Genomic DNA, 15,199 nt, shown 5'->3' with positions numbered 1-15,199 from the left:
AGGGACACCTTCCACTAGCCCAGGTTGCTCCAATCCCCATCCAGCCTGGCCTTGGACACTTCCAGGGATGGGGCAGCCACAGCTCCACTGGGCACCCTGTGCCAAGACCTCCCCACCCTGACAGGGAAAAATTCCTTCTGTATGGCTAACTGAAATTCCCTCCCTTTCAATGTGAAGCCATCCCCCCTTGTCCTGGCACTGCAGTTCCTGAGGAAGGGTCCCTCTCTGGCTTCCTTGTATCCTCTTCAGATTCTGGACAGATGCTGGGAGGTCTCCACACAACCTTCTCTCCTTCAGCCTCAACAGCCCCAACTTTCTCAGTCTGTCACCACAGGGGACTGACTATGAATAATGACTGAATGATCATTAATAAATAAAAGATTAAAAAAACCCAAACCAAAACAAACCACTGCAAGATAATGAAAGCCCTCACTAAGACTACAGTGAAAATAATAGCCCTGATTTCCAAATTTAGCCCCAGGAGAGTGCACTCTGCTCTCACCCCCTCAATGCCTGATCAGAGTTCACTTCTCACCCAAGGAGGCTGATTAAACCAAGGGGCATCTGTGCAGCTCAGCTGTACTAAATATACACAGGTATAACTGCATTGCAGATTAATCCCTGAAATGTGCAGGTTCTTCCTCTGAGCATCTGCTATGGCCACATAAAGGCTGTGTTAGCACCAGTCTGGTGTATTATAGGAATCACAGTACTGCAAGCTAAGCAGACTGGAGATTCCACAGTCATTCCTACAAAGACTGCACAATTTAAATTCAAGGATAAACTGACCAGATGCCTAACCTGACAAGGCAGGGAATGAATAGCATTCCAGCAATTTCAGAGCTTCTTGCAGTTGCATCACACAGCAACCATACTACTGCAAAATGCATGTATGAACACTTCAGGGTACAGACTGGATGAAAATAGAGACACTGATGGATTTTTTATACTTCAGGGAATTTTGTGGAGCAATGGAATAGTTTGGTTTGCATAAAAGGAAACCCTGTGCATCCCTTTAGAAAGAACTGACTGTAAGCACTATTTTTTTTCCCCTAAGGTTTACTGTAAAGCTCTCAATACAGGCCTAACCTGCAGCATCCTTCAGTTAGGAGCCCTGCATTACTAGGAAGGGCAGCAAACAGCCAGCTTTGCTCCTCTTTGCTGTCTGCTGCTTCCAACCCTGCAGAGAAAACTACAAGCTAGGACTTTGTTCATGGAAGACAAAATTAGGGTCAAAATAAAAACACAAATAATTTTCTGTTCTAAAGGTTCATTTTCTCCATGGAATCAGGCAGATACTTTCAGATGCTTTGGAAGGTGACACGTTTAGCTGGGGTTTGTTTAGGGTTAGGGGGGTTTTTGCTTTTCAAGAAGAACCTTAAATTTACACCCAGAGTAAATAACTGAGCTGGGTATAGTTCCTAGAGAAAGCAGAATCAACCAGCAGTATGATATGGAAGGCATTGGATAAGGATAAAAATGCAGAAGCTCTTTCATTCAGTCTTTTCCTCCAGTACATCTGATTTGTCAGGCTCACTCACACTGCCCTACCAGAAAGAGATACCAGAGTTCCCTCAATGGAATTTATCTAAGCACATTAATATAGAGAAAAATTCTCAGATATAAAAATTTAGATTTAATTCAAAAGAAGATTAACAGGATGTCATCTTTAAAAGCAACATGTAACAAAGAAAACCTGTGGAATTCCCAACAACCAGGAACAAACCCTACTGCTAAAGGACTAACTGAAGTTATACCAGAACTAACACCTTCTAAAATCACATACAAACAAAAGAATCAGAGACAAACTTCTTGAATTACTAATGCGGTCACATCCCAAAACCCTAACTCACTGGTTAATTCCCTTGTCTGGAACCACCAGAAACATCCTAGCAGCTTCTCTAATAGAACTGACAACTAAAGCTTGACAATACACCATTAATTACTGCTATATGAAAACTGTCACTTCTCTAACAGCATAATTAATTTTTCTCATAGACTAACCTCTATTTAATCACTGAACAGTTCTCTTCCTTTTTGACAACACAGAAGATCTTTGCCAGCCCTGTTCTCCCACAGAAGTGCTCTGAACACAGGCAGCCTCACCTGTATCACTGCCCCTGCAATGCCTTCTCTTCAGGCAATCACCAACACAGGGCTGGAGAAACACATTTTCATACTTTAAGTACAGAAATTACCATTACTACCAACGACCATAACCTTCCTCAGAACAGGCCAGAATGATCCAACCTTCCTCTTCCTTCAAACTTGCAAATGAACTCTCCTTGGAACTACTCTCTCCTTAGAAGGTTCTTCTTTTTTGGGGCAGGGGGAGATTCGAGTTTTTTTTGGGTTTTTTGTTTTTTGTGTCAGGTATAGTGAGAATCCAAAATGAAAAATACACTAAGGACTAGTTATAGTCATGTGCAGGAACCTGACAAAAAACCCTTGTTGGTTAGTTTTCATTGTACCACTTTAGATACAGAGAAAGCTCAGAGCTCTGCTGGAATTACTGAAGTTGTAGCTATAGATTTGGCACCGGTCAAATTCCTCCCTACCCCAGCTGCTTATTCCTATCCCCATTCTGTTCTAGCAGCATCCTTTTCTGCAATCACATGGCAAATCATGTAGGAAATGAATTAATTTCAGACCAATCAATACCTTTATCCAGGCCACAATGCACTTTCAGAAACAAGGTCAGTGGCTCAATACAGGAGCTGAGGGAATGGTCAGGAGTGAGGGCTGCAGGTACCAGCTTAAGTTAGTAAAGGAATCAACCAGGTTGATTCTCAGGCATTTTTCTAAGATATTTAAACCCAAGAAAACATCGAAAGATGGGAACCATCAGGATTAACATCACCAGAGAGGACTTACCCCCATCACCTTCCCACGCTGTTCCACGTCCTCCCACATGCAGTGAACGATGTAGCGGCACATGTACTTCCCTGTGCGGCCCTCCTGCTTCAGCCGCACCAGGCACATCCTGCAAGAGCACACACCAGTCAGAGCTCCTGGGCTTTTTTTAAAAAAGAGAGAGTAAATGAAATACATTCCAGCTCATTTAAGATTTTTCTTATGGTGATTTTTCTTACATTTGTGATTAGGAGAAAAATACACACTGATTTTTTTTTTTTTTTCCAATAAACCATCACAAACATTTCCATTCTGTACTCAGGACCGGTGTCTGCTGGATTTTGGCCAATCCAGCCATGGAAGAGTGACAGTAGACTCTATTCTTGTTGACAGTACTGTAATCTAGTTAAACACTACTGCAACCTAAATTCTTCAGCTTTAAGAACACCTCACCCTCCAGAGCAGGAACACATGGCTTGTCTAATCCCAGGCTCTGAGCCAGCTGTAGCTCAGTTTGGTGCACTCAAGTGCTGGAAGAGCCCAACTAGCCAAGCTGGGAAAGCTTAAGCAAGTTACAGACTTCAACCAATCCACATCAGCAATGTCCTAAATTATTTCAACTACAGGGGTATTTGGACACATGTCCAGCCACCTGGCAAAACCTCCATATGCAAGACCAGCTCAGAGGTTTCTAAGTGCACTGTGAGATCTTAATGAGAAGATCAGGTTGAATTGTTTTACTTTTCTTTTTTAAGCATCAAAACCACGTGAACTTCATTGCTGCTGTTCTGCCTACAAAATAAAAATAATCGTTTTATTTTGCCCCTTATAAAACATCTGTAAAGAGCACAAACTGAAGTCCAGGCTGAATCCTCACCGGGCTGGGACCAGTCCTGTCATCTGTCCCATCTTCTCTATCTCATTCAGCAACTCCTGTGCTGAAAGAATGAAGTGCCTGTCCAGGACTGACTGAGTAGATGAGGTGATGCCCAAACACTAGAGCTGAGAGAAGCCCCAGCTTTTCACAGACATGCTAGAAAGGAAACTGCTCCCAGCTCCTGTAAAACCAAGACACTGGTTTTTTAAGACCAAGGAGCTGGTGCACACTAACAATGGTGAATGTGCTACAAAAGCTAAAAGGAAAAGAATATTATTTGTTTGTTAGTAGGTGAATTTCTTTAGTGAATATAAGATCTACAGGCATTAAAAGTATTTGGTGACCCATGAATGCCACCTCCACAGGGAAAATCACAAACACCTGAAGTGTGCTGAGATGACCTGTCAAAGGACAGATGTCCATCTTTATGATGGGTTCTAACTTGTGTATGGATTAGTAAAGGAAACTATTTTTTAACCTGTGAAAGAAGTAAAACTTACTGCCAGGGACAGTCAGAGACAGAACCTGAAGGCAGCAAAGCATGCAGCAGTCCTCTATTCTTCTTGCTAGTCAGAACCACTGTCCCACAAAAGCAATTAAGATGGTATCAAAACCAAATCCCCATTTTCTCACAGAAGGATGACAAAACTTTCTTTTCAAACAGTGGTCAGAGAACAGCTGTCAGACAACAGCTGTCCACATACCAGACCTTCCACATAACAAATGCAAAAAGAGCTTAGAACTTTGTTTACTTCTACCAGGTTCAAAACCTTTGTTCCTCTTGTGAATTTACATAATTGAACTGTACAAAGAAGTGAATTACTGAATTGAAAAATCTTACTCTTAACAAGTCAAAAAGACTCAGTTTAAAAGACTAATTTTGCACTAAGAAAAGCATTTTTATTCTTCTCTTGCTGAATAGCTGAACTCAGGGGGGAAAAACTCAAGGGCAAGAAAAGCTCCCCCTGAGCATAGTGCATATAGTTTCCTATCCTGTGTGCCTCCAGTGGTGGAGAAGCAGGAGGAGAGAGCAGTGCAGAGACCAACAGGCAACAACTGGTCAGTGATGACCTGGACCAGACTGGTGTGCAGAGGAAAACCTGCTACTCATGGAGCCTAAAAGGGAGCTGTGTTTGGATGCACAGTGCTGTCAAAAAGCTGTTTCTGCAGCACCACGAGTGAGATCATGGAATTTTGCAACTTATTTGAAAGTTTGGTAATTTGTTACTCAACCTGCTGTCTGAGGTGATACAGACTCTTAAAAGTCTATAAACCTCTTAACTAGATCACCATGGTGTGAAACACTTCATTATTTCTCTGCACAGTCTGTTCTGTAGTTTAGTCAAATACTGACTCATCTTCATCAAACCCTGAAAGGAAAATTACTCCAAACTATCTTTTGAAAGCTGTCTACCTCACACTAGTTGGGTTGGATAATTTTTGCTGTATTTAAGTTATGCAGAGAGATTATCTTAGAAGAAAATGATACAAAAGGATACCTGAAAAGGATCAGGAGCATCTGTAACTCAACCCATGTCAGCTGAGATGTTGTAGTTTCTTAAAACAGCCTCAGCTACAACCACTTCTGTCAGCGTTCCCAGAGTGCCAGACTGGCCTGAGCTGTGAGGTGTCCTGTGCCAGGCATCAAGGTGTGATGAGCCCACTAAGGTAAAGCCCACTAAGACCTTCCTGTACCTGGCCTCTCATTCCTGCTTCCTCAGATGCTCCAGAGCAGCTATTTCTGCAGCTTTGCTATAGCTGTTCAAAGAAACTACTCTGGCTTAACAACACAAGTATCAGCAGCCTTTTTGGAAGGCTTTATTCTGTTTAACCCACTCATGAACAGCTACCAGGCTGGGAGATGGCAGTAGACACCTGAACTGACTTTTTACATCAGTTCTGTTGTGACATTACACTTCAGTGAACGATGATTACCAGCAGAATTCTGAACAGATCCTAATTAGGTTTGCATGTTCTCCTGTGCTCCAGCTTGGCCAGCTCCCCACCACTGCTCTGTCCAGCAGACAAAACCCAGCCTGGCTGTGCAGCCTCCTCTCCCCTGAAGCCTTTGTTTAGGCTGTTGTAGCCCATTCCCTCATGTTAAGGCAGGATCAGCTAAATGCTGGAGACATTTCAAATAAACTTATTCTTAAAATCTCTCTCAAGCAAAAGTATTCTGATGCAATTAAGACATAAAACAGAGTTTATTCCCTTTCTTCTGAAACACCACATTTCAAAATGGTACTGTATCCTGAGGATTCTCTGTGCAAATCAGACAAATCTTTTACTGCAGGAACTGTTTTTTACATACACTTGGTGCCTCTTATTCTTCTCTGGACTTCCTCAGGCTGATCAAAACTTTCCTAAGTGCAGTTTTCCTTCAGAAAAACAATACTTAGATGAACTTTTGCAACAGTCTCAGAGTATTTCAGAACAGGAATTGTAGCATCACTCTATTTGATCCTAAATACTTCAGAGATGTCACCATGCTTGGTCTGGCAAAAATATGAAGGGAGCTCTAGGTATCTACATAACAAATACTGAACCAAGACATTCCTCAGCAGTCACCCAAGTAATTTCTTTGGTGGTTTGGTAGCAGCTCAATTCATGGACTCATTCACTGGATTCAGTCAATACTCCATTTAGATGTATGCAAAAATGCAAACCCAGAAGAAGAAAGAAAGAGCTTTTTCTAAAGGTCTGGATTTCTAAATATAAATCAAGAGTCTTCCTGACATCAGAGGTGTGAAGTAACAGAATCAGCCTATAAAAACATGACACTCAGCAAAGAATAATCATGAGTTGGTTTTCTAAGTAATTTTGATGGGTTGACTTTTTAAAGCATGATTTTAGCACTGCATTGGAAGGCACTGGAGTGTTTCTAAAGGAACATTATCTTGAAAGAAGTTTGCAAAAGCAGAGGCTAAACACGAGAGCCTGAATTCCTCTATTTTTGAGTGGGGTCAGTAGGAACATTCTATTCACAGACAAGAAGAAGTAAGAGCCAAAGCTTCAAAGAGAACCCACCAGAATGTATAGCACAACAACGTGCCCTGACAAGCACCTTAAGTCTGTAAAAGCTGGGATGCAAAAAGCATGGAAAAATTTACTAAAATATGCTGGGCAATGGCAACAGTAAGAAAAGGATACAAAGTTTACCAAAGAAGGGAAAATTCTGATCTTCTCTGGCCCCAGAAGACACTCTAAATCAGTTGAAACTAAGCTGCTGAAGAAGGAAGACAGTAAGAAGTAAGCACATAAGAAAGTCATGCAGACTGCTCTGCTAGGGGGAACAGGAGCAGATGGTGATCAGAATCTCCTGGCAGGTTGTTGGCCACTAGATCAGGAAGATTTCTAGCCCCTGAGGCAAATGGTCCAGCAGGAAAGACAGAGAACTGGAGCCTTCAGACAGGGGTCAGATGTCCTTGACCTTGTCAAAGCTAGCAGAAGCACTCCTGCTCCCACTTTCCTGAGGTCAAACTGCCTAAAGGAAGAAAATCCCAGAGAACACAGCAACAAACCTGCCTGGGTAAGGCAGGTATATCATGGCAGGATGCTGGTCACTGATCTCATCACAAGCAAAGCCTACAGCATTTCCAAACGACCCAGGTGGTGAGCAGGCCTGTCACAGGCTTTTCTGTGTCCTGGAATATCAAACCAGATCTCTCATTTGTGGTACAGAATGATGGTGCTCCTTAGGTGAAGCTGCCAGGAACACAGAGAAACCAGGCTCATAGAAAAATTAACCTCTTGTGCTAACCTCCACACTTGAATTTTCACTGCTGTCACAACGAAGCAGAGGCATTTTCCTGCTTGTGCAGGATACTGCTGTCAAGCTGTTCACCATATCTCACATGTAAGAGTATTTCAATTCTCCTCAGAAAATCTCTCCATAACACCACCAGTTCTTTGCCACCTCCAAAAGAAACCAGTGTAGATTTGTTGGTATAGGATAGTATGCCTATCCTATACCAGTTTAATCTCTGTCAAAGTTCTCTTGTTTATTTTTATAATTAATCTTCAATTTGATGCTATGTATTAATCACAGGATATATTGTCCTGTCAATGAGAAATCAAGACAAAAAGTGTGTTCCCTGCAGATTCATCTTAACTCTCTTTGGTTTTCCCAGACACTTACAAACAGTCTGTTTTTTAACATTTATTGCACTAGTTTTCAAAATACCTATATGAATTATTAGCTGATCAATTCATTTTTAAAGCCTTTTTCCCACAGGGAACAGTAGGAAATAAATAAACTGCAGATTTCAAGTGTCTTCCTTACTTGGTACCACTGATTTCATTAACTGATTATAATTTCAATGATTCTGCTCATTTATTCACTCTTTAGTGTAATGAGCTGCCCCATCTTTCACTATATTGAGGAGTCAGGAAATTAAAAGGAGGGAAGGGAAAAAGGAGGAGGCAAGGAAACAAGGGACCTTAAGTGCAGCTATTTCAGTACAAACTTCCTTTCAGCCTTTGGACAGCTGAACCCAAATCTATGGACTTCATTTCCCTGAAAGATCTGGCACTTAAAATATTACTGTACTCCCCTGTGCATCCTCTGACCTTTATAAGTATGTAATGCTAGATGAAAACCTGATTTTTTTGGCTACTATTTTCACAAATGAAAAAGGGAAAAACTTCACGTTTAAGGTGCTAAATATTTTTACATCCAGCCAAGCTGGCATTCACCACCCTGCACGTACCTTTCAGAAATGAAAGAATAAATGCCAGTGCTATAATGTGTTAAATGCTTCTCATCACCACAATTCTCCCAATTTAAATGACTTTTACATAAATTTCCCAAAACACCCAAGTAGGATTTTTCCACATAGCCTGAGTAAGGCTTTTAGAAAAACTCATGGCAAAGATCATTCCACTAGTGAGGAATTTTGAGATGTAAGAGATGTCAGCTTCTCTATGGGACGTTTTGTTCTTCAGGAGAAAACTGCTGAAATTCAGTCACCAGTAAAATGAATACAACCTCCATTATCAACCATGGATAGAAGGCTCTACTTTTTCACACATTAAGTTGTATACAACTCCATTTCTTGAAAATAATTGTATTACTATTTTGTTTTTCACTTACCAAACATGAAGCTGGGCTACCAGAAACCATGAATTCAAAGTATCAGGCATTTGGCACCCTTGATGGAAGGGAAAAAAAACAAAACAACACAAAACCAAAACAAAACATTAAAATGAACTTAATCATATTTTGTGCTTAACAAAAATTCACTGCACCAAAATCTAAAAGCATTTTAGTAATTTATTTTCAGCAATAACAGTACATACATACTGGAAGCAAACATCATTTACTGTCATGTTTGTGCTTAAACTCTAGAACATGCAGCCACAGGATACTGTGGATTCTGAAAGATTTCAGGTGTTTATAGCTCACTTGAATAACTTTTACAGGGGGGAAAAATTCCACAATGGAGAATGAGACAAACATGTGGCTTCTAGCTTGGAGAGTCCCAAAGTATCAGTGAGTAACACAGAGGAATCAATGGATGCTTTTCTCCATTTTTACACTCTTCCTTCCTATGTGCTGCTGTCTTCTGCCAGGGACAGAACTCTGTTACCTGGATCTCTGCTCCCACTCCACTGTTTGGATTCACTCCATGGCTGCACAGCCCACAGCACTCTGAGTGTTCCAGCAAGGCTACATTAGGATTAAACCCATCAACCAACCACAGAAACAATCTGTTTCCGGATTCAGCTCTACTCCCACAGCCACTGTTTTCCCAGAGATGGCTTGTCCATATGTGTGTTCACATGATGGATTCCCATGTGCTGTTACAATGTGAGGCCAGAGGTTTAGGCCACGTGGCACAAAAAATATATTCCTCTTCCTCGTGCTTGAAAAAAATGAATCTGTGGGTTCTGTGCATGCCAAGTCCTTCAGTTCCTGTCAATCTCAAACCTTCCTCCCAGGCACTTCCTGAAGAAGTTTTTAAGGCAAATCTCTAATGAGAAAGATCTGAGACAATCACCTTGGCCTACCCAGCACTTGGTGTTCTCTTCTGAGCTGTTCAAACCCAGCTGGAAGAAGGCCAGAGAGCCTACAGAAAGTGACTCTACAGTCAGATGTGCCCTAGGGAAGTCAACATCATCTTCTCTGTGATGATTAGATTCCTTCCTTGCTCCTATACCTCTTGGCTGTCAAATATTACAAAGGAGATTCACCCAGATCATGAAGTAATACTTTCCCAGCCTTTCTTTTTATATGCCAGCTCTGGTCAGAAGAACCAAACAGATCACCACTATTCCTCCCTCCCCAGAGAGATGACTCCATCAGCCCTAGGAGGTGCCAAGCTTCAGCACAACTGCCCATACATCACCTCTAAAACAGTACAAAGACACTAACAGTCCATGTTTGGAGATTAAATACAAGTCTCCCTCACCCTTCTACCCTTTTGGCTCTCTCATTCCTATTAGAAATAATTCCTGTGCCTAGAAATGACTACTTTGACCTAAAGCCACGCCAAGGCATCTCTAACTAGGGCAGGAGCACACAATGCCTGCATTAACCAAACCATCTCAGTAAATGATGGTTCCACAAGCAGGAGTCAAACAGTTCAGACAGAGGTTTCTCCAGTAGGAGTTCCCATGGATCAGTCCCCACCACAGAAATCACTCTGCAGTGGAAAGCAAAGCTCACACTTCCACTCCTGGAAATATGGAAAGTTTTTAAAGACCTATTCAGTACCCAGGAGGCAAGAATTTTTTCTCTAACTTTCCAAGAGTTGCAATTCTATTTTTATAAATCATTTTTAACTTCTATATTTGGACTGTCTGCATGGTAAATTTAAAGGAAGAGTGGCTCCTTTAAAGCAAGAAGCTTGCCCTCAGCTATCAGCTTTGTAAAAAGAATGGAATTCTAAAATTTTTGGGGTTGGAACACCTTATTCTGGTAAACTATGCGGGGAGAATAATTTTCTGTTTTATTATAGGATGGACCATTCTTCTCAGAATAAAACCAGATAAAGAAAAAATGCCTGATAATAAAGCTACTTATGAAATTACTGTGGTATTATCAGTTGGGGAATAAACCTGTTCTAGGCACAGAACCCATCCTGGCCACAAGTCTGAAGCCATAAGAGACAGAAATGCTCAGAATTATGAGGACATGTGTTTTCGTGCAGTCATACTCTGCACTTTAAACTCATCAAGTAAGAGAGGCAAAACTTGACTGTGGACATTTTCATGATGGATCATCTTTGCCACTACCACAACTTTAGGAAGGACACAATGGGATAACACCCAAACGTCCTGCAAAAGAGCAGGTGTGCTGTCTCAGGGCTCCCTGAGAGTGGCAGGCAGCAGCAGGAGCCTGGAAGGCACTGGGTGGGGTATGGGAGACACAACAATCAAGACTCCTGTAACTTCCAGCCTTTGTGAGCTGTGCTGAGCCCCCCTAGGAGCCATCCAAAAGGCTGATTTGGTAGGACAAGCTCTCTACTGCTGCAGCTGCCTCATTCTAGAGAATTAATAGTTCAAGCTGAATTCAAGGTAACCCAACAGCCAATATTCATCAGCCAAACTCCAGTTCAGCCCTGAGAATTACCTGCCTGATCCCAAAAGTTCTTTTGACCTTTCAAGTCTGAGGTCAGGCATGAAACTCCTCACAGGCTGCCTCCTCTGTTGCATCGGAACTACCCAAGCTCTGTGCCAAACCTGGCACCAGCAACTTTGCTATTCCCTCTGCTGCTTCTCTCTTCTCCTTTAAACAAGTAACAGCTGACATCCTAAAATAGCTCCACTTTCCACATAAGCAGCACAGTGCAGACATTTGGGATATGGGCTCTAAAGCAGAGTTCCCAAAGTTTTGTCCATGAGTGATCATGTATGAAGAGACAAAGGGATGGCAAGCGTAATAAAATTGACTGCAGTTTCACACTCAAGAGTCTCAATTAAAACATCTTCTTTATATCCTACAGTGGCCTCATGACCTGCACACCCATAGTTTGTATTTTGGGAACTGCGGTTCCAAGGCATATGCAGAGACAGGCAGTTCACAGGGGTCTCAAACTGTGCCACAAAAAGTCCCATAACACATGAAATGCAATCACCATCCTAGTCCTCACCACCACACTATCCACTCTTTACACTGTCAACTCTGTAAGAGAGCTACCCTTCAAACTCCACACACCAATCCAAGTTCCATAAGCTCACAGTGCAGTTGTTCCTTATGCCACAACACAGCCACACCACAAAAGCACATCCAGAAAACACTGAGGAGGGCTCTGTGAAGAGCTGGTTCTGCTCACTCAGGTTAACAAGCCCACAAGTGGTTTCACACTTGAATGGCTGCAGATTTCCCAAGGCAGCTCAGCAGGTTAACAGGGCTCACACACGGCCGGGAAGGAGCTAATAAGCTCTCCAGAGAGCAAAGCTGACTCTGAGCAGTTCACCTGGATATCAACACCCTCCAGCTAGAGCCAGAAGTGTGGGGGGCGGAGCACAAACACAGCTCAGGTCAGGACACGGCTGTGGCTCAGACAGCACCGTCCTGCCCTGGGGCTCCCCGTGGGCATCAGGAGGGCCACAGCACCCACAGGGCACAGGCTTGGGCACTGCTCTGCTCCTGCAGCATCATGGCACAGTTCACAGGTACTTGCTTTTCTTCCTACCAGTCCCTCAGGCTGCTCCTTCAGTAGTGAGCAATGGGCTTAAGTAATGTCCATCTTTAGCTGCAAAAGGAAAAAAACAGCTCACACCTGACACAATTTGATGAAGACATGGTAAACTCAAGTGAAAGTTGGGTATCTTGCTCCATGCCATGTTCCCCTCTCAGTTATTCACTCCCTAGCAGCTGCTTTGTGCCACGGCTGCTCTCCACCAGATCCTTCCATGTGCCACTTTAGCTCACCAATACAGCAAACCAGCTGTCAGTAAACTGGGCTGTTCTCTTTCAGTGACCTGAATGTTCACCAAGGATATAACTCTGCAGCCCAGAACAGGGGCACAGGAAGATGAAGACATGAGACTTTCCCCTTTGGCTGCTACTTCTACTCAGTTGCCCATGGAACCACAGCCTAAAGCTTCTCCATGGCAAAATCATGTTAAAAGCTTCCTGCCCATCTCACAATGCCTGCATTTTAGGGGAACTACTTTTTAACATGGATCACAAGCCTGTTAAATTTTTGAGCTAATCCCCCAAAACGGCTGCATTTCTATGTAGACAGAAGTAAAAGAAACTTTTTTTACCTGTTTTGATATGAAAACAATGATTTATTTGGAACCAGAAGCACTGATCCCCACACCACAGGTGTTCTTACACCACTAGTGCGTCCATCATGCACTCCATCAATCTCAGAAAACTGTCTTGTTCCTTAGGCAACAACTTTCTCAAGTCCATGCAAACATGTCCCACTTTTTAAAATACTTGTTTTCTTTTCAAGACAGTAAGCCAACATCAAAACACAACTGAAGATATTTTACTCTGTATTGAACCTGAAAATATGTACCAGTATTTTTTCCACAGATATGTTTAGAAATCCCTTTAAATTTTAAGCTAGAGCAACATTTATAGGTCTTTGTACAATTAAACAGGGATAGTGAAACACCAGTTAAAGACAGCAAAGCCCTTGTCTTGGAGGTAAATACCACAAACAAAGGAGACCCTATCTGAGCAAGCCTGGGAGGGCACACAGCTGGGAGAGGGTGTGCACAGGGAAAACGAGGTTCTCAAGTTTTGATCACTAGTGATGAATGCTACTGCTAACAGAGTTCTCTCACTCCTGAAACTGCCAAAGCCACATCACAGGTTTGGAAAATCTTTTGAAAAACACTTGAAAATTTTGCAGTAGCAACACCATGTAACAAACCATGCTCAATAAGCTCTGCACTGGATGAAGGTGTCCCTTCAGCTGATCTGAGGCAGCAGCCCCAACCTGTGCTCTAAGAAAGCATCTGGTAGCTCAGGAATCCAGGTTACAGGCCAGATCCAGCTAATGGGTTTACTACCAGCTAAATTACACTGACATGGGAAATAATTCAAGTAAGAAAAAAATTTGAATAAAGCTATATAAGTCTTAAAATACATCTTCTCCCTTCACAGCCAGATTTGAAACTATTCAAAGTTGCAACAGATTTTTTAGGTAATAGCAAAAAAGCACTGTGTACAACATCAAAAAAACCATCCCCACCCAAGCCACTAATATACCTACATACTCATAGGAGAGACTTGTTTCTCTGTTTTAGTCATACTCTCTTGACTACCCAGTCAAGAGATGTGTCCTGATTTAATGCTGTTGGGGGTAGCAAAAAAATGTAGAAAGTCTCTTAAGTTGTAAGATGATAGAGACAGGTGATCCCTGTGATCCAACTGACCTTGTATCATAAAAAACTTGTGCATTAGTGGATGGGAGTGACTCCCTTACCTGCATCACAGTTATATTGGGGATGGCACAGGGTAGGACACAGAGACCATCTGACCACCATAAAAAGGGAAGAGATATTTGGATTCTTAGTTTAGCTCACTCCTTGTAATAAAAAATGACAATATCCTTTGAAGTCCAGGACATTCTGAGTTGTACCCATTCCACCCCTGTTCCTGTTCCCCACTGCAGCAGGGAAAATGTAACAATGCCAGAGTCCAGAGCCTGCCCTTGCACCCCTGTCACTCCAGCGCTTAAGGGAATGCTGCAGAACAGTCCCCTTCCAGCTGACTATGCCCTGGTAGGGTCTGACTAGTCTTTTTGTTGTTGCATTAATTGGCATAAATATATCCAGTGACCTAATTCCACTGTAAGTTCTCTTACCAGGGAAGCAGTTCAAATACCATCAGTCCATCACTTACTGTTAAAGAACTCCTCATAGTCAGTTTTCTCCACACAGCACGTGTACATGCGCAGCGCTGCCACCTTGATCTTCTAAACAAAAAGAAAAGACAACACCTGAAGTATTCATCACCAGAACTGGTGAACACTACTGGCTTTGTTCCACACACTGCCATTTTCTGAAAACACTTCTTTTGAGAATCATCATCATTTGAGATTTTCAGAAGCACATTAAACTATTAGATCTGCCAGTAATGGCATGAGTATAATTAATTTTGCCTTGAAGGAAAAAAAATTGTCTTCCTGAATATCCTTCCAAATCTAGTGTGTTAAAATACTTGATATAACTACAGAAAATATAAATTTAATGGCTTTCCTTACAGAGTCTCTGAAGATCTCAATTCACAACTCCTGGTTTCCTCCAATAAATTTAAGTGATGTATACCACTAAGATTGTTTTGTGTAATTTAAGTTTTAAATATTAAAGAAGTCACATACCAGACATGTCCTAAAAATAGTTTTTTTGTTCCTAGAAAAGTGACACTTGACTGACTATAAAAGTGAAAAGGAATCTTAAATGATGAACAACACAAGGTATTTCTGGGTGCTTTGGCACTTCTCATTTTGTTCCTGGTCTGCCACTGCACCCAAAACACCTCCAGTCCATCATCTACAACAC

General features: G+C 42.0%; 1 protein-coding gene across 3 annotated transcripts in view; it reads right to left on the bottom strand.

Annotated features, from left to right (window-relative positions):
• The window catches only part of LOC131585017 (ubiquinol-cytochrome-c reductase complex assembly factor 1), a 46,860-nt gene that overhangs the window by 19,388 nt on the left and 12,273 nt on the right, over positions 1-15,199 (bottom strand). For all 3 annotated transcript variants that reach the window (XM_058850686.1, XM_058850687.1, XM_058850688.1), the window contains 3 exons: positions 14,541-14,613; positions 8,823-8,880; positions 2,875-2,983 (listed from right to left, as the gene is read on the bottom strand). In XM_058850686.1, the coding sequence (XP_058706669.1) occupies positions 2,875-2,983; positions 8,823-8,880; positions 14,541-14,613 (240 nt within the window). The remainder of the gene's footprint in view (positions 1-2,874; positions 2,984-8,822; positions 8,881-14,540; positions 14,614-15,199) is intronic.

The sequence above is a fragment of the Poecile atricapillus genome, chromosome 15 (assembly GCF_030490865.1).
Source record: "Poecile atricapillus isolate bPoeAtr1 chromosome 15, bPoeAtr1.hap1, whole genome shotgun sequence".
Taxonomy (NCBI): Eukaryota; Metazoa; Chordata; class Aves; order Passeriformes; family Paridae; genus Poecile; species Poecile atricapillus.
Note: the sequence above shows the minus strand (reverse complement) of the source record. Positions and strands in the feature narration are given on the sequence as shown.